Source organism: Chanos chanos, chromosome 3, assembly GCF_902362185.1.
Source record: "Chanos chanos chromosome 3, fChaCha1.1, whole genome shotgun sequence".
Lineage (NCBI taxonomy): Eukaryota > Metazoa > Chordata > Actinopteri > Gonorynchiformes > Chanidae > Chanos > Chanos chanos.
This window is the reverse complement of record NC_044497.1, coordinates 23,967,479-23,987,748: the sequence shown is the minus strand read 5'-3', so window position 1 is coordinate 23,987,748 and position 20,270 is coordinate 23,967,479. Positions and strand designations below refer to the sequence as shown.

The window sequence follows — 20,270 nt, the reverse complement described above, 5'->3', positions numbered from 1 at the left end:
GGAAGTGTGGACTCTGCTTTGACCTGCATGAATCTTTCATCATGAAGTGAAAGACTCCACCGCTCCCAAGTTAGTAGTTCCTACTGGATGGATAACAAAAGTTTGTGTGTTAAACAAAAGATAGAAAGTTTTACTCCCCTCCTGAAGTAAAAGAGGTTGGTAATCAAATATTAATGTTACCTGGCAGGATATGTAGCTCATATTGTCATATCTTACCCGTAGATCATTAATCATTAGTATGACAGACTTTTGGCTGTCTGTATCTTAAATAAGAATCTTTAGGCAAATTGTCCACTGCAGATTTAGACTGGTAACACATGAATAACAACACTCAGAGTGGTGAAGATTCACAGTGCACAGCAAGCATCATGTATGAGGTAAAATGTGTGTGGTAGTGGAAAATGGCAGTGAAAAGTCTAGGTCAAAACTATAACTCACAATCATATAATTAATGAACTAATTAAAAAAAATGAGTCCTGCAAGTTTAAATATGCAGGACACAGCCATTTTAATGAGGGTCTCTTCAAACCTAAAGATACATGGTTTTCTTTTAAAAACCAAAACATAGTGCCCTGTGAGCTCAGAATTTTGAATAAACTGTCCTGTCCTTGTAAAAACATCCGATACTGCTCTGATAATGTAACACTGCAACTCAAATTTTGCCAGAGCCCATTTCTTTACACTATTTTTCATGGTGTATTCTATCAGAAAAGGTCAAATTAAACCATTGCTACAGGTATTACAAAGAATATGGTTTTACTTCAATATGACATAAATCATTGAGATTTGTCAACTTCTTTTGTCAGAACTCTCTTTTATACCAAAATATATCTTCTACATCTGCTATCAATTAAAGTGCACCAGAAAGTATAACAAGTATTGGACTGGAAGGTAATATGAAGTTGTGGCTGTGTAACTGAGGCATGGGCAGGCATGGGCAACTGAAGGCAGGGTCCCCAGTTCTGAGGGAGGGCGAGCAGAGCAAGATGCTAATCCCATCAAGCTTTTAGCATTGTAGCGTTGTAGCAGCAGCTGGCTATTAACTTGAGGAGTCCTGCATGGTTTTATTTTTGCTGTGCTGATGGCATATTAGGGTGCATCATATTCTGAAAAAGATACACAGAGAGTGGCACCACCTTTCCACAGAGCTGTAGTCTGGTAACATTAAAGACCTAGTTCATGCTGAATAAGCAGCATGGGTGCCTGCTGAGTCTGGTTGCACCAACTGAGCAGAAGATCACCCGCCGAGAAGAAACGAAATTTGATCAGTACCTTCCAGCTTCTCATACTAATACTAATTATAAACCTAACCACAAGCTGCAAATAGTGGGGGTCTGAGAAACATGCTCTTGTTAGGATTTTTTCCCCTGGTATAGAGACATTAACTAACTGGCTGAATGATAAAACCAAAAAGAAAAAAAACTATACAAAAATTTCACAGAGGATGAAACGTTCAAAGTGCTGGGGATTCTTGTCAAACAATGGAGGACTTCTTATTTGATCATTGCGAATCCCTTCTTTATAGTGCCATCTAGTGGCTGACATTCGCCATGCTGCTTTTCAGTTGTCTATCAATCCTATGTACTGTGATTTATGAAAGTCAGTAAATGTGTCCATGACATTGTTTAATCAAAAGCTTTACCAGTGCTAGAAGTATAAAACATGTCAATAATAATATAGGCTTATATTTCAGGGATTCCTTTCAGCCTGAATTGGTGACATCCAGGTAAACAAACTGAGACTATCTCACCACATTAAGCTTTGTTAAAATAAGTGAATCAGTAAAATTGTTGGAAAATAAAATGGTGGATAGTATGACCTCTTGAAACAAAACTGTTAATGGTAAAATCATGTACCTGTTAATTAAAGCTGCATAATTAACCGCTTTGTGAAGATGGCACAAAATGACAAAATCTCCTGCTGTTTCAAACACCTCCTGTTTCAAATCTGATCATCTCATGAATGTGATATTGCACACCTGCGATTATGACTGAAATGAGAGCTCATCGAACTCATGAATAATCAAACTCATGAATAATCATTCTATGTTTCCCCGCCTTTCGCCCTATGTGCGCTGGGATAGGCTCCAGCACCCCCCGCGACCCTAATCAGGATAAGCGGCTTAGATAATGAGTGAGTGATGATGAATAATCATGAATAGCTTAAACCCCCCTTCACACATGCAATGCAACCCTAAAATAATCAGGATTCTAACCGGAGGAGCTGTATGTGTGAACAAAAATGTCCGAATCAGTCCACTCGGATTCTAAACGGACTTTACTCTACCAGCCCCCTAGTACAAACTCCGAGCGGATTATACTGCGGAGTATATACAGCGAGCAAGTGGGCGTGTTGATGCCGTTTCTAACATGCAACTGCCGCGAAATCGGAAGAATACAAGCATCCGAGGATGAAGAAGGGTTATTTACATGAATACACCGAATAAATTGTCTAAGTGAAGAGACGATAAGATTCGGGAACGTCTGACGGTAAGGGCCGACACCGAAATCGTCAGACAAAACTCGATAGCCTCGTCCGCTTTTTTCGATTAGTTGTAAACAAAACACTGCAATTTACTTTTTGCGTCATGTCCTGCCTTCTGCACGCTCTACCCAGACGCCACCCCCTCCTAAACCAAACGGACTATTTCGAGTATGTGTGAAAGCGTCTGGCTCGGACTATCTGCTGCTGTGTGCTGCATGAGTGAAAGGGCAACTTCAGACATAATGCGAATCTGATTCTGCGGTTATAGTCCGTAGTGCATATGTGAAAATGGCTGTAGAGTCAAAGGGTCGAGAACATATAATCCAGTGAAGGTCCTTATATTAGGAAAAAGGGAAGAAAAGGTAAGGGAAATTATTTGTAATTGTGGGAAATCAGGAAAACAAACAAAAAAATTATTCGAAGAATGAAAAGCAGTCTTATTTTAGCCGCACAAATGATTGGGGCTTTTGTTAAGTAAACAGAGGATTCTAAGTGTTGTAAAGGCCATTGACTTTGAGGAAACAGTACCCTCTACAAGTTTAGTGAATACATGCAGTTGTAGTTAGTCAATGAGCTGCCACCATCGGATAGCTACGGATAAGCCTTAAGCAGTTTAGTAAAGACGACATGTCTGCCGAACAAGCACTTCATGTTCATCTGTATTGTGCATAAATGACTAAGGAACCACACAAAACACACCCACACAGATTTGCATACATTTAATGTATGAATATCCACCTACATTTACCCCCTCTGTGCATTGCTGTTCAAAGACTGTGCATTGCTGTTTGGATTGACCATGCTTTGCTATTTGGATTTATTTAAGATTCAGTAAAGTGAAGAAATCTCAGATTGCCTCCTGTTATATATTCCCTAATCGGCATACTGTGGCGAACGTCACTCCGACCACTGAGTTCATACAGTCCTTACCAAACCTCCATCACACTAAGTAATTCTGTCTCTCTCAGAAAAGTACAAGGTTTGCACGGTCTGCATTTTGTTTAGTTTGGATGTAATCAAAACTAAAGGAAAGGAACAAGACCTAACAGAGATGGGCACTTGAGGATGTAAAGTGTTGGAGAAGGAAAATAAGTACAAAGAATAAAAAAAGAATTATGAGTTAGCAACTAATGTGACTATGAACAAAATAAAGCCAAAATAAAGAAATAAAAATAAAGATGAGACCCCACACAAAATAATAATATTAGATACTAGGGCCACGCTATCATATTACATTAAATTATTTACACATTTAATTTCAATGTTGCAACCAGTGAGTCAATCATAACAAACATGTCAGATTTTACTTAAGCACAACAGTTGACCATATCTGCAATATTAAAGTATATGGTCAATGATCATAATCAAGCAGAGTTTATTAAGCATACAAAGGAGACGAGTAAGGATGTGACTCAACGATCAGAAGTGATACATCGGGAAACAAAGGAATTCCTTCGGAGTTAGTTTCAGGGATGTTTGAGACACGTTCTCACTACTGTTGAGAGATCAGTGAAAAGTCTCCATGAGTAATTTATGGTTATTATTCTTATTATGTGATCCAAATCAGCATCGGACTTTCTTGGGGTCCCCTCATTGCCATTCCCATAATGCTGTATGATCTGCTAATTTGATTGGTTCACAAGATGGCAGCACAGGGCATTCCCTTTCACTCTTTCCCATAGTAAAATCTGAGTTATGGTGGAATCTTCATCCTGAATTCCTGTTCCTGATATACTTTTCACTTTTTACAATGTATGTAAGACCTACTAACTAATCAGTAAAAAACAAGTCGCGTGTGTATATGTACGTGTGTCTGTGTATATGTATTTGTATATGTATATGTATATGTTTATGTATATGTCAGCTTGCCAGTTATTACAAGAATGTTAATTTTGTTTAAATTTAGCTGTGACAGAATTTAGCAGTGTAAATTATTTATTTTACATGGCTGAAGCAGAGTGCACTGGTTAGGATAAGACTGCGGAGCAAATTCACCAGTGTTGCTGTCTTAGTGTTCATTTAACAGTGATGAATTGACTGTGTGATATTTCTATGTATTGTAATGATGGCTCTCATGGGCCCACCACCTGCGAGGGGAGAAATAGGGGCCGGGTGCGATGCCACACGGGTGGCAGGATGGGGCGAGGGCCCCAGCGGACTGGACTTACGGTACAGAAACTGGCTTTTGGTACGTGGAATGTCACCTCTCTGGGGGGGAAGGAGCCGGAACTTGTGCGGGAGGTGGAATGATACCAACCAGACATAGTTGGGCTCACCTCTACGCACAGCCTTGGCTCTGGAACCAAACTCCTGGATGGGGGCTGGACTCTGTCCTTCTCTGGAGTTGCCGGGGGTGAGAGGCGACGGGCAGGTGTGGGGTTACTTGTTAGCCCCCGACTGAGCGCCGCTGTGTTGGAGTTTGTCCCGGTGAACGAAAGGGTTGCCTCACTGCGCCTTCGGGTTGCAGGGGGGAAATCTCTGACTGTCGTGACGGCGTACGCACCGAACGGCAGCTCAGAGTACCCAGCTTTCCTAGATACACTGGAAAGTGTCCTAGTGAAGACACCATCTGAGGACTCGGTAGTTCTACTGGAGAGACTTGGAGGGAGAGACTTGGAGGGGAGTGATTGGGAGGAACGGCCTACCCGATCTGAAACCGAGTGGTGCTTTGTTATTGGACTTCTGTGCGAGTCATGGATCGTCCATAATGAACATCATGTTCGAGCATAAGGCAGCTAATAAGTGTACCTGGTACCAGAACTCCTTAGGCCAACGGTCGATGGCGGGGGAGGCTGCCGGACAGACCTGGTAAACCCAAGCGCATAGTGAGGGTGAACTGGGAACGGCTGGCTGAGGACCCTGTACGGAAGATCTTCAATTCACACCTCCGGAGGAGCTTCTCCCTGATCCCGAGGGAGGCTGGGGACATGGAGTTTGAATGGACCCTGTTCAGAGCCTCCAATGTTGAAGCGGCAGCTTTGAGCTGTGGCCAGACGGTCATCGGTGCCTGTCGTGGCGGCAACCCAAGGACCCGGTGGTGGACGCCACCGGCCTCCTTCTTCAGCCGTCAGGCTGAAGAAGGAGGCCTTCTGGGCTTGGCTAGCACGGGGGACTCCAGAATTGGCTGAGAGGTACCGGCATGCCAAAAGGGCTGCAGCGACAGCTGTCATGGAAGCAAAAACTTGGGTATGGGAGGAGTTTGGGGACGCCATGGAAAAGGACTTTTGGTTGGCCTCAAAGAGGTTCTGGCAAACCGTCAGGCGACTCAGGAAGGGCAGGCAGGGCCTCGTCCAGGCTGTTCTCAGCAGGGATGGGGAGGTCCTGACCTCAACTGAGGATGTGGTCGGACGGTGGAAGGAACACTTTGAGGAGCTCCTAAACCCGACTGACACGCCCTCCATAGAGGAGGCAGGGCCAGAAGATTCAGGAGGGTCATCACCCATCTCTCTGGCAGAGGTCACTGAGGCAGTTAGAAAACTCTGCAGTGGCAAGGTGCCAGGGGTGGATGAGATCCGCCCTGAAATGCTGAAGGCCTTGGATGTTGTTGGGCTGTCATGGCTGACATGCCTCTTCAGCGTTGCGTGGGAGTCAGGGACAGTGCCTGTGGAGTGGCAGACAGGGGTGGTGGTCCCCATTTTTAAAAAAGGGGACCGGAGAGTGTGCTCCAATTATCGGGGTATCACACTACTCAGCCTCCCTGGGAAAGCCTACTCCAAGGTACTGGAAAGGAGATTGCGGCCGATTGTCGAACCTCGGATCCAGGAGGAACAATGCGGATTCCGTCCTGGCCGTGGAACAGCGGACCAGCTGTTCACCCTTGCACGGAGGGATCATGGGAATTTGCCAATCCAGTCTACATGTGTTTTGTGGACCTGGAGAAGGCTTACGATCGTGTCCCTCGGGGTGTCCTGTGGGGGGTACTGCTGGAGTATGGGGTGCCAGGTTCGCTGCTGTGAGCCATTCGATCCCTGTATAACCGTAGTGAGAGCTGTGTCCGTATTCTCGGCACAAAGTCAAACCCATTCCCAGTGAGTGTTGGACTCCGCCAGGGCTGTACCTTGTCTCCGATCTTGTTCTTAATTTTCATGGACAGGATCTCAAGGCGCAGTCGGGGTGAGGAGGGTGACCAGTACGGTGGCCTCAGGATTGCGTCTCTGCTTTTTGCAGATGATGTGGTTCTGTTGGCCTCATCAAACTGTGACCTCCAGCATGCATTGGGGCGGTTTGCAGCCGAGTGTGAAGCGGTCGGGATGAGGATCAGCACCTCCAAGTCTGAGGCCATGGTCCTATGCCGGAAAAAGGTGGCTTGCCCCCTCCGAATTGGGACTGAGTTCCTGCCTCAAGTGGAGGAGTTCAAGTATATTAATATATTACACAGCACTGATTATGCTGATTATGTTGATAGTAATGTCTGATAATTATACCCAGCACAATGGGGGTGGGGTGACTATGAACCTCCAGATGGAGACTGATGATAATGAAGACTGTGTGTGTGTGTGTTTGGGGAGGGTGGAGGGCAGTTTGCAATAGTTCATGTTTTTTTGTGGGATTGAGAGAGATCGGAATGAGTATTTTTTTCCCCCTAATTCTCCCTGGGGGTGCTATTCATGTTATGTCCATAGTACTCCAGATAAAACATTTATGAGGTAAAAAGATTATGCCTGAAGGTTACAAACCAGACCAACAACATCTGCCTGTGGAAATATGACATCATAACGGGATTTTGTTAATGCTGTAATTACAATAATTAATTACAATGATAAAAAATTCAGACCACCTAATTGGGAGAAAATGTCAAGAGAGAGAAAATTCCTCAAAGACATCTAAAATCTAATCTAAAAAAATTGCTTGGAAAAGCAATGTTACATAAGCGAGTTGCGAATGCCTTCATCTGTGACAAGCAGAATCCGTTCTCGTAAAGTCAGGTCTCTCTGCAGCCAAGAGTTTCACTTTTACTGAGGTTTTTTATTTAATAATTCAGCTAAGGTTAAGAGAAGCACCTGGCCACCTCATTCTCTGTTTATAATAATATTCACATAATCAACTTGTCTACTGACCAGAACATTATAAATAAACAGTCTCTTACTAGATTTTATAGCTACAAATTCACTCTTACTAAAGTTCAAATAAACACTTCACAGAACTGCTTTGGAAGTTCAGCTGTAGTCAGAATCTAGGAAACATCTTTCAAGAATAGTGTAGTGTAATCCACTAAATGACTAATGCCAATATTCCTGTCAAAAACAGCTACTCCCTGTAATTCACCAAAACAGACAAATGTTGTGAGACGTTGAAAAACAACTAAGAAGATACATGGAGAGATCAGGCAACCCTGTCAATTAGTTTGACTAAGCTTTTACTAATTGTTGGAGGCACAGCATCCTTCTGCATACTTTATATATAAAACTTCAGGCAAAAAGGGCATGAAGTTCTTTAGAGAACAGCTTATATGACATAACTTCCCTTCATTCCATGAGGATACATTATTTTTAAGATCTCCAGTAATTTTAATATCTCCTCTATTGTAAATATGGTCACATCATTGCTTTTCTTCTCATGCAATTTATTTACTGCATGTGATGGAGCTTTAAAAGAGGAGGCTGGTTTCTCTTGGTATCCAGATCTACAAAGATTGCTGTAAAAGTGGAATAAAAACAGGCTATTTCTTTATGATTAATGTAAATTTTCCCATGAACATTTAATCACTCCATGGTTGAGTTTTGTGTTATTTTTCTCTGGTTTGCAAAAGTAAGCTGAAATTTTCTCATCTTTTTCAATCCATTTCTTCTTTGAAGTCTCATCCAACTTATTCTGCAGCACAGTACATGTACTTCTCAGTACATGTTATTCTCAATATATGTCATTTTTTTCTGAGAAAGACAGGTAATTTTAAAAATCACATCACCTCCTTCTGCCTTTCTCATTTTAAGAAGGTTACTATCAAAGTTCCTCACAAATTTGCTGATTTTCAAATTTAAGAAGTTCCCAGTTACTAAGATATGAATTCTACTTTATGGTTTCAGTCCAATATAATCCTGCAAAACAAAGAATTCCCTGATTACTCCTTTAATTCTCCAAAAGGAAGCTGTATAGTTTCCAGATTTTACCTTTAAATTGCCATTGAAGAAAGTGCAGATTGTACTGTTTGCTGTCTGATAAGGGAGCAGCAGGAGTCTCAGTAGACATGTACTCATATCTGTTCTTATAGGTATCTTGATATTAACCAGAAACCAATGCACGACTGTCTAGTGGAGCCTTTATTACTTAAAGTATACAGCTAACTGAACGTGATGAGATCCTCCTCTTCCAAATATCATGTTTTTGTAAAATATTTTCAACGTACCATTTAAATGTCGGTCTACTAAGCGTCGAGGGGGGCGCCAGAATGTCTCGAGTGCAAAAAGGACAAACATTTACTTACACCACATGTTCAGTAGACCTCGCCAATGAGAATATTTCGAAGCCTTCATTTTTGATCGCCCTTTGTGGTCAACTTCTGTATTCTAGAATGATTCTGTCGCGCGTCACAAACAGGCCACATGGGAACGCTGCCGGAATTAATAAACTTTCCCCCCCAAAACACTTCCAGTTTGAGCCCTTACGGTGAACAAGGACAGCGTGATTTAGGCTATAGAAATCAGCATTCTGACAAACCCATATGAAACGCTGCAAATGACACGATAAGTAAGGTCATTATTGATGATAATTGTCAGCGCAAGGGAAAATTAGATAAGAACGCTGTATGTCATAATTCCTGTCAAATTTGTGTGCTTGTTTGCGCGTGTGCAGCAGATGTAAAGATGGCAGAAGCTGATTTACTGAGGGATTTAAGGACCAACCGGATGAGCAGATCTCTTGTGTCTAACCTTTCAAAGCAAGAGGATGAGAAGAAAATGCCGGTGAGCGATTAGATGACAGTTCATTACACGGAACAGAACTTTATCCGTTAAAACCCTAGAAAGTATTCATGATTTGCTATGGATTTTGAAACCGAATCCGTGCCATGAATTAGCTTGTAGCACTCACATAATATAACATGCTGGTTTATAGGGAAAAAATCTTGGATTGTATCCTACGTCTCGTGAAATCGCTTTGGATGAAAGCGTGCCGAAAGAATAAACGTACATGTAAATATAAATAAACCACTGAACTATTAACCGCATCAGAGAATTTAACGACAAATAGCTGTACGCTATAGCGCTTCAAATTTATGTCAAGACAGTTGACACAGCGTTTTATTTGTTTGTTTGTTTGTTTGTTTGTTTGTCATAATTCTTATCATTTTTAAATAGGCTATGAGGCTTCCAGGAGAACCATTTCACTTGGTGAAACTCGCACTCTTTAGATATAGCCTACAAAGTCTATAGACCATTTCGAAACCGTAACTTTTCACATTTTTTTGCGCACTTCAGCCGAACAGCAGAAACGCGAGAGAACAGTTTTATGATAGAGTGCGAGTTCTTTTATTTCTGTTTCACGTTATTTTCCTGACTGGATCGCCACAATTTAGTAACTTGTCATTTCCTCTCGTTGAATCAGTGCGAGCTAATCTGAACATTTCAACAAATCATATGTATATTTTAAGGAAATACTTTGGTTTTCAGATTTTTAAAACTGTGGCTTGAATGGAGTGGGAAAGCACTGGAGAGCTGGAGTAGCCTATTCTAAAACAGAGAGGCTGTTAACTATGTGTGCTCCCTCTCCTTATTGGTCGTCAGAAGCAGCGACGACTGCAGGTGCAAGACAAGAGCACGTACAGTTCGCGTCTCAGAGCGGACTGTGGCGCTCAGCGGCAGGAGCTGAAAAGGTGGCTGGACAAGGAAGCGCCTTGCCACACAGACTCAGATTTTATTGGATCGATTGCCTGGGGTGTGTGTAAGAGAGAAAGCGTGCATGGTGAGAGAGGATTAAAATAGTCCTACATTCTTCAAAGAAAGTGTTTGAAAGCCAAAACATGTAACACTTGAATTACGACAACTGTTGAGAGAAAATTGCCATGAGATATAACGCAGTCATTATGTATTCAGATATGACTTGGAGAACCTTTCCTCAAGCTAATTTTTTCAATGATTAGCTGACAGTAATCAGTAAAGTGTACTAAATATTTAATATAGTGAACATGCAAGCTCAAACGAAATACTTATGGAGATGAGTGGGGAAAGGCTGCTCCAGGGTTTGCATTGGTAGCCTACACCTAAGATGACTGTGTCAAAGACCTTAAGATTACAAGTGCTTATTACCAAAACCAAATGTTTCCAAGTGCCAAACACAACTCTTCCTTTGAGCCATACAGTGCTGAAAGCTGTGGGGACGTATCAGAGATGCTCTCATTTTCTGTTGATGACCGTTGAGTTTGTGTGTCCCCCCTCAGAGCAAGAATCAATCCACGAGTACCAGACGAGGATTCAGGAGATGATACGGCTGAATGTAAGACATACTACCACATGTTGCTCTTCCTTTATGTAAATATGAAATGTACAATAACACTGCCACAGAAGTGTCACAGTTCTATCCCTGTGTGGGCTTAGTTTGTCCAAGTTGTCACTGTCTTTTTACATTCTTTGGCCTCTGCTGATGGGTTGACAAGCAAATGTTTTCATATGTCTCACAATCTGTTGTCCTGAAAAAGTTTTGCCAAAAAACATTTTCCTTTGTTCCTTAAGTATTCTCTGGCAGTGAAGAACATGGACATGCAGGACCTGAAGAGGGAGGCAGCACTTAGGAAAAAGACAATGGAGAAGGAAATGCAGTCATTGGAATGCCGTGCTGCACAAATTGATTTGAACCTGAAAACCCAACATCAGCACCTGGAGAAGAGCCAAGCACTGTACTTATGTTCAGCACGCATTTTATAAATACGTATAACAAAGGTGTATTGAAGCATAAGTGACCATAATGTACAACTGTATAGATTTAAAAAAAAAAAAAAAAAATTTTTTTTTATGAAAACTCAGATCGGAAATGATGTTATCAACAGGAAACTACAGATGTTTTTTCAATACATTAGTCCAAGAATTCGGTTTGTTTTTTGACAGTGCTGCATCTGAAAAAAGACGGAGGTTGGAGATAGAGGCCAAACTCAATCAAATAAAGGATGAAATGAAGGAACTCATAAGGTGGGATGATAGAGAAGCGCTCAGGCTGGTGGGATGTCTCTTTATGTTCTAAACTGTACAAATATGCATATGCTCTAGAATTTCTGTTGTGAGGAGCTCTTGTGTGTGTGCATGGAGACATACTTAAATTAGTATCTGAATGTGCATAAGTTACACTTTTACTCTTTAAAAAACACACAAATTTCTTTTCTCTCTCTGTTCTCAGTGAAATCAACATATACAAGGGAATGATAGAAGAACAGTCAACAGCTCAGGACTTCCTCTTTAAGGTGTCTCCTCCTGAATGGCAGAAAACTGAACAAATCAGGAAGGAGAAGTGGGAGATGATGAAAGCTGCTGCCACAGAGGAGTCGGAGAGTGCTGATGGGAGCAATCTAACAACACGTAAGTTCACACAAGTGGTGCCAGTCGAGTGTCCCAAATCCAAAACAACTGCCGTTTTATTATCCTGTATTCTGTGTCTGATTAGGACATGTGACATCCATTGTCTGAATAGTGACAACATTCCATCAGTTATTGGAGCAAGCATTATATTTCACTGTGGCGGAAAAAAACAGTATACTGTATATGCTAACGTTTTCCTGCACCATGTTTGTTGGGCCTGTGCTATGGCAAAATTAAGCAAATTTTTGCAAACAAGGGAAAAAATTGATTTTTTTAAATATTGTGTCTAAAATTCAGCGGGGTTGTAGTTGTGCTTGCATTAAGGATTGTCTTATCATTAAGCTCATCTAGAACAAACCATGACAACAGCGCTGTCTTTCTTGTCTAGCTAAAAATCAAAAATGCATTTTTTTGTGGGAGAAACAAAATTGGTAACATTGAATGTGATACAGTCAGTGTCTAGTTAGCTTGTCAGAGGAATGAGGGATCATTGAGGGACGCTAGATGAACAACTAACAAATGTTTAATTGGCCAAAATATGCTGATATGTTTTGTATTAAGTAAACAAAGGGGTTTTGATTGTGAGATGGACCTCTTTCAATGGATACCTAGTAAATGCTACATGATATGACTGTGTTGAAAAATAACATTCTTTTATTGATCTCCATTGTGTGGTATATGGTGTTTTCAGTATATGGTCCACATATAATTTTTATGGACAATGCAGATAGGATGAGTGATGCCACAGCCTGACAAGCATTCATGACAGTTTACAGCACCTCCTGTGAGAATATCACACCTGGCTTTTAGTGAAAAGGTATTGTTAACCCAACAGGCAGAAACACTATAGCTGAAGGGCCAGTGCCAGTGATGAACCCGTGGAGAAGACGGAGACTTAGCCTCCTCCAGGCTCCAGGGGGCACCAAACTGTGAGTGACACTGAGTACTAGCACTGCACTCAGAACACACACCACAGCACCAGAGAGTTCATATTAAGCACATGATTACAAATGTACACACAAATTACCAACAGCTGATACAATGACATGTGAGTACTTAGCTCCTACTGCATAAGCCCCTTAAACCAGCATGGTACCGTAGCAATCACTCTGCTCTAATGAAATCCAGACCAATGCACCACACACGGTAGAATAGCGCTAAGGTAATATGTCTCAGCAGAGCCAAGTTCATAACCAACCAGTTCTTCTGGAGTCTTACAGTATGTTAACATGAGTGGTAACTAGGTGAAGATCTGATATTCCAGTAATCCTATTGTAAATGATTAGAATCCTTTTTGTTTTGGAAATCTTTTTCTTTGACATCAACTCGGCATCAATGAACGTCATTAGACCCATGATAAAAGTGGAGCTGAAGGGAAACCTGTCTGACTATGAGGTGAGATAGCTATTTTCTGCCTAATCTACTGATTAGTTTGATTTTCCAAGCAAGTGTATTTTTGCTTTTTGTTATTCTTTTTATATATCTATATATATATGCACACACACAACATGATTTTCACTGACTGGGGGGGGGGGTATTCTGACTTGAGATACACACATGTAACTTCATGTAACTTGCCAAATTTAACCACCCATCAGACATTTATGCTCTTTGGGCAAAAAATCACTGAAGTCAGAGTGTGTCTCATTAAAATACCTTCTAGTCCTTTTCTGATCTTTTTTTACCAGCTTCTGTTGGGTGAGTCAAATTCCCTGTGTCAAACTGACTTTTGAAACTTCTCAAAGGAACATTGTATTGTACTTGATCACTACATAGCATAGATGCTTAATAACAACTCAGTTTATTGTACTGATTCAATTAATAAGTAGCCCAAAGGAGATTTAGTAACTACACAGCATGTTTGGGATTGTGTAGACGGCCTTTAAATATTATCTACATGTTTTATATATTCTCTACACATGCTTTTCAGCAAACATGTAAATGTGTTTGTGTGCTGATGTACAGGAACCCCATATCTACTTCAGTAATCCACAGCAGATTTTGGAGCAGCTTACAGAGTTGAAGCAAAACATCATGTTGTCCTGTCAGCAGCGCGAAGAGGAAGAACAAACACTAGAGAGGTTAAATGCTGCCCTGAACGACCCATGCAAGGAGATGTGAGTATCCATAAAAGAAGAACCATGCATTATTTCTCTCTAATTAAACAACAGATTGAAAAAACTTCCCAGTGGTGACCGGTGAGTTTCTGATGCACGATGTTGTAGTGAGAAAATACCATTACAACTTCATGTTGTGGTATGTTAACCATGCGGTCATAGTCATAAGAGGTAGAATAAGTTTCTGTTGCATTGTTCTTATCAGACACCAGTACATTGCTTGACTTCATTTGAAATGGCACTGGTTTTGTCCACCAGTAAAAAAATAAGCACAATAAACTTTCCTTGAACACAGCCCACATTTCAGGGTAGTGGATATTCTAATAATTAAACACATCCACTCTCCCTGATGATTGGCAGGAACACACAGCAGTTTTTTGAGCCCAAGTTTGTCTGATGTGTTCTGTTTGTGTTGGGTATATTTAGGATAAAGATGGAGGAAATGAATAGTATATTAAGAGACAACATAGAGAAAGAGAAAGGGAAAGTTGCTGAGCTGATGATCAAAGCTCAGCACTTCTTTCACGGCGAGTACAAGCCAGAGATCCAGGTAAGATTATACACACCATGGCTTGTCAGTGTTACCTCCTCTATCACCTACTCCTCCTCCTTCAGCATAATGCACCAAATTAAAAAAACAGAGACCTTGAATGAGCTCTTTATTACTGAATACATATCAAAGGGCCAATTATTCCCCCCATTTGTCTCAGGATCCGTTGCTGGAGAAGATCAAGAGCAAGATGGTGGAGGTTTTTCGTCAGTGTGTGGGTGACTGTGAGGACAAACTCTTCACTCTGCACATGCTGACCATGCTGGAGCATCTTAGGGATGAGCTTGAAGAAAGCTTTGAGCTGATTCCCACTAAATATGTGGAGATGGCAGAAAGGGCGTGTGAGAGAGAGAAGAGAATCAGGTCAGCAGAGATAAGCCATGTTCTGTTATCCTACTGTAGTGATATTCTGGGGTGCGAGAGAAGAAGTGAAAGTCCTTGTCATTGGTGTGACCAAAATATGGAAGGTCATGAATGGTCATGTTTTCTTATTTGGTTTGGCTTATTAAACCTGTGTCAGATAGGGGCTTGTTGGATTTTGCCTGAAATCCAGTGTGGACAAATCCATAATTAAGATACAAATAGCAGTGCTCAAACAAAAAGCAAAAGTGTGCTGGGTGTACTTACTTGTAGTGTTTCTTAAGATCAGTATCCGAAAGCCAGTCTGAATCTATTTAAATTCTTTGAAATAAGATATATGTTCCGAACAATACTGTAAAAACTTCTATAAAATAATTGATTTTTACAGTGTACTGAGGTGCAGATCAGAAAGCAATGTGAAATGCTCGTTTAAAATCACTGTCTCAGTGTCTTGTCCATCTGCACAACAGACAAAGGGAGGAGAATCTGAGGCTAAAGATCCAGCAGCAGGATGAAAGGAGGCGCAAAGGACTGGAGAGAGCCCAGGCCGACACTAAAGTTCGCGTGAGTGGACGTGTACCTGACTTGTATTTCATTTTACGGAACATCAGTAAGGAACATACACATGAAATTGTTACTTTTTTTTTCATGAGTACAGACAATGAGGAAAAATAATGATATAATATGATTCAACATAATCTCCACTCACGCCATAATGTGTGCGAGAGTGGAGATTACATCTAGTCATAAAACCGTTATACAAATACTTCTCTTTGTTCATTTCATCCAAGATTTTAATCTGTACCATTAAATTGTCAATTATCATTCAGTACGAAATAATTTACTCTATGGAGACTGTATCAATGCTCTGTCCTCTTCTTTCTCCAGACTGGGAGGAGACCGAGGCCTCGCATGCTGCCCCCAGTAAAACAGCAAAAAGTGAAGGCTGATATGGAGAAACATACCATGGAGTTAGACAATCTGCAGTACTTCTCCTAGAGTCCCAGAGCATTCCATCTCACATGCTGCTTCATCACACCAAATATCTGTGCTGCTTAAGTTCTGGACTTTGACTGAATTTTTTTTCGTTAATGTTTTCCTTAAAAAGTTATTAAAATGTTTAAAAACTGCATTTCTAGAATTTATCAAAGGGAACAGCAGAGGTAAAGTGTCTAGGATGCATTTTGTTGAGTAGAAATGTGAAGTATATCCGCAGAGACACGTATATCTAAATATAAAACATTCATCTTTAGAAAATCTGAAATTTTATTATTTAAATGGTACTGTTGAAAGTCATAAATGATCTGAACTTTAATGTTTTTTAGTTCTTCAGGACACTGACAGTTTAGTGCTGCATTTGACTCTAGGGACCACAGTGTACTGCTACATTGACTTATATGTTGGTTTGGTTCCTTTTGGACTAACACTCAACTGACTGGCAGATAGTACGTTGGTATTCATGGCAACCATGTTCTAGGGAGCTTCTCTATGCTGTTCCATGGGGTTATTTTGGTCTGTTTTTATTCTCTTTGATACATGATTTTGTCTGGTATACTTATCCCTTCAAGCAGAGTCAGTTTCCATGGCTATGCTTATGACACCCCTGCCTGTAGCATCAGGTGACAATGACACTTAGGAATTCTCATCAGCACAGATGCAAAGAGAGAGCATACTGAACAATACTGGAAAACTGAAGTGCCACAAAGACGTTTTCTCTCATCTCAGGAGCACTGCACAAATGTAGATGGACAGTAATGAATGCATGAGCACATGCTTTGGCAGCTTTAAAATAGCACAGACACAGTCTATTCATTAGAAGGGAAAGAATTCTGATTCCCAGGTATGATGATGATGCAAGCGTTTTACAGGCAGTCAAACTTTTTTTACCTTTAGTCAGTTGGCAACCTTTAAGGTAGCTAAGGTTACAGTTTACAGACAGTACTCAGGGTGAAATGAAACAACCCCTCCCCACCTCCACACCCCAAAACATAATAATAATAATAATAAGTTTATGTAGAGCCCAGTATCACTATTTATCGTCTCAAAGGGCTTTACATGTCTATAACAAAGTCAAATCAAAATTATATTGTCCATAAGCTCAAGGGATGTCTGGGCGACCCTCCTCAGCCTGCTGCCACCGCGACCCGGTCCCAGATAAGCGGCAGAAAATGGATGGATGGAAGATAAACCGAAAAAGAAAGGGGCGGGGGGGGGGGGGCATGGAGAGAGAAGTCGGGGACTAGGTGGGTGTTGGTTAGGTGGTCTTTCATAATTTTACCCAGTTGAAGTTAAATGTAATTTGAATATTGAATTGAGTCTGCTATTTGTTGAAGCAAGGGTTGTATTCAGCTCCTTGGCCAACTAAAAGCACCCAAGCCTTACATGGACAACAGAAAGTCATTTAGCATTCACACATTCATTACTGGCTTATAAAAACATACAGGGACAGTGCCAGAGGGACTGTATGAACCGAAGCAAAATTATTTTAAAATCTGCAATAGTAAAACAATTGTCTTGCCTTACAAAATGAACTGTAACCCATTGGATAAATGGATGACAAATATTTTGTTTACAATGTTATTTTGAGACATATTTCATCAGTTTTCCATGCGATGCATTTCTTTTTACATTTTCTTTTGAGGAGCGTCAATGAAATTAATTGATGCCATACTATGGCTGACATTGGCCGTAACTGTCAAATCCCATCTTGATTGGCAAAGTAGGTGAACATGCACTCCTTAGTTCTAAGGGAAAGCAGTCAGTTCATGAAACGGAGCGGAGAAATTCAAGAAATTACAGATTAAAACATAATTAACTCCTGTTTTCACATTCTAAGTATCCTGGAACAAGTTGAAACAATTCTGTAAAGACATTGATGATGATAATTTAATGTTGGATTACTTTAACTCTGAGTCAAGTTGATTGACTTTTATCAAACCGGTTCAGTTAGGATATGTTCTGTTACATTATTAGCTTTTTGATCTGACCAGCGATGTACATAAACCTAATTGTTATTGTTTCTTTGATGCTGAATGATCATTAATCATTTGCTGATAATTATTTTGTGTTTGTGTTGCTATGTGTCAGTGAACTTTGCTGTTGATAGAAGAAAAGTTAACTGATCTTGCTAGGGGCATTATAATTTCAAGAAGGTTCTCGCTGTCAAAGTTGTGAGCTTCCTGGCTTATTTGCTTTATTTACGTAGCTGTCGTAATTAATATATCATTGAATATTGATTGTTTGCATCATACATACAAATATACATTTCAAACTGTTTGATGAGGACATCTTTCACTAAATATGCAAGGAGATTGACATTGATGACTGGTTTTAATGCACTTGAGGTAAAAGGTGGTGGTATGACTGTGTGGTTCACACACAGGACAGGGACATGCATACAGACACACACAGATACATGCATTCACAGTGATATTTTGTCCATTGATAACTATCAGTGAAATTGTTTTAGAACACTGATTTTTATATAATGTTCCATTTGTTCTGTCACACTGTATTTGCTTTGCATCATGTTTACATTATATTTTGCTTTGTAATTTTTCTCTAATTACTTTGATTGTTTATCCATTTCATTTGCTTATTTGTTTTTGCTTGTTTTATTTTATAACCAAATTTATCAATTTAACATTAATAATAATAAAAAAAAGTATTTAGCCAATGAAGTAATTCTTTCATTTCAAACAAAGGTGTCTATCACATCTCTCCCTTCAAGCCTAGACGTGTCTTCAGTAGTGGTTCTAGCTTGTATGGCGCCCTGGAAGTGTGACTGATTTTATTAATTACATTAGTATTGTACAAAGTTAGAAATGTGCTATTTGATAGATTCACGCGCTCCCCCTACCTCAGACTTCGCATGCGGAGACCTGAGGTCAACCTACCGCCGCCCCCCTCCCCATCTCCAACTTCTGAGTGGGAGACCTTCCCAGGCAATAGCCTGCCTAGCTCACAAACTTGAATCAGGGTGCCCGCAAGGTTAAGTGACCCACACAGTTGACATAATATCATTGACATGACGTGCAAATGAGTGTTAGAAAACCGATCGCGCAAGTATCACCATTCCGGATTTTTTCATGAGGGCGCCCGGTGCTGCCCCCGGCAAGATCTGCCACTGTGTGTTCTTATCCTAGTAGGTCACATAACCACAGAGGCCTAGGTTCATTACTCTTGCAGTTACCTTATTTCTCTGTGCCACAATTAAAACTCTCTTAAAATTGTGTTTATCCAACATTTTACATCATAATGAACAAGTAAATCATCCATCATTTAACCTGAAATGACGGGTGCATTTTCTCATCTGACAGCTTTTGTCTTGTCGAATATAGTTGTTGCTTTTTGTCTGTTGAAAACATGTTTCAGTAAAACAGTGCAGTGACAAGAAGTTGTATTGTCTAAAAGTATTTAATTAACAGTACCACATTTTCTATTTGCAGTCATTGCTTTGATGATAATACATGACTAGCTTTTCACAGGAGGAAACAGCTTATTGGATTTCTACCATAGATGGGTGTGTGTGTGTATTGTATTTCCAGCCCCGTATGCAGAATTTGCTACCATTAACTGGTAGTTTCCAGATCTGTCCACACTTGCTGCTACCATGAGGAGCACTGCCTTCCTTTTCCTCATCCTCATGATTTTTGTCAACTTTTGGACTAGTCTGTCACAGACAGAATTCTCTTTCATTTGACAATGACAGCACTTGACCTAAAACTCACACAGATATGTTAATGGCAGACATGTAAAATGTACTTTGTTGTAGTGTAAGTTACTGAAGTTACAGACATCTGAAAACCCAGGAGTGTCACACTAGAGAGACAGTGTAGTGTTTGGTTAAAACTTTGAAGTATAAATCATTATTCACTGTGAAACGGACTAAAGAGGAGCATGTCAAGCATGACGAAGTCTGAAAAAAAGAATGATTTTTCTTTTTTTTTTTTTACTATTTCTTGGAGATCTTTGAATGGTCAGTTGCATTATAGTTCTGTGACTGACACCCTTGAACATTCAAAGAACCTTCACAAATAACATCTAAGCAGTAAAAACATTGCTGCAGTGTTTTGAATGAGCTGCAGCCTGTCAGTATTCGTTTTACGTAACACATTAAAAATATGTAGCAGTAGACAAAGCCTGAGAATCAGTGAGTCAGCTTGGCATCTTGTGGTATAAGGTATGGTCTAATATTTGCAGGATTCTGGGGATGAAGGAGAGCAGTTTTAGTTGTTCTTCAGGTTTCCAAAAAATGCT

The 20,270-nt window shown here is 40.5% G+C and overlaps 1 protein-coding gene across 1 annotated transcript; it reads left to right on the top strand.

The window, feature by feature from the left end:
* Nucleotides 1–9,115: 9,115 nt before the first annotated feature.
* Nucleotides 9,116–16,010, top strand: LOC115806809 (cilia- and flagella-associated protein 100-like). The gene is made up of 14 exons (XM_030767668.1): nt 9,116–9,168; nt 9,274–9,383; nt 10,203–10,380; nt 10,856–10,911; nt 11,148–11,311; nt 11,520–11,600; nt 11,806–11,984; nt 12,820–12,913; nt 13,334–13,379; nt 13,950–14,101; nt 14,528–14,651; nt 14,812–15,014; nt 15,482–15,575; nt 15,900–16,010. Exons 2-14 carry the CDS (start codon nt 9,285–9,287, stop codon nt 16,008–16,010), a joined length of 1,581 nt encoding a protein of 526 aa, XP_030623528.1. The 5' UTR covers nt 9,116–9,168; nt 9,274–9,284.
* Nucleotides 16,011–20,270: the final 4,260 nt, after the last annotated feature.

Excerpts from the sequence above, each read along its gene's own strand:
- LOC115806809 (XM_030767668.1), top strand. The coding sequence starts at position 9,285 with ATGGCAGAAGCTGATTTACTGAGGGATTTAAGGACCAACCGGATGAGC. Across the intron at positions 9,384-10,202 it reads AGGATGAGAAGAAAATGCCG|AAGCAGCGACGACTGCAGGT; the intron begins GTGAGCGATTAG and ends ATTGGTCGTCAG. Across the intron at positions 15,576-15,899 it reads AGGCCGACACTAAAGTTCGC|ACTGGGAGGAGACCGAGGCC; the intron begins GTGAGTGGACGT and ends TTCTTTCTCCAG.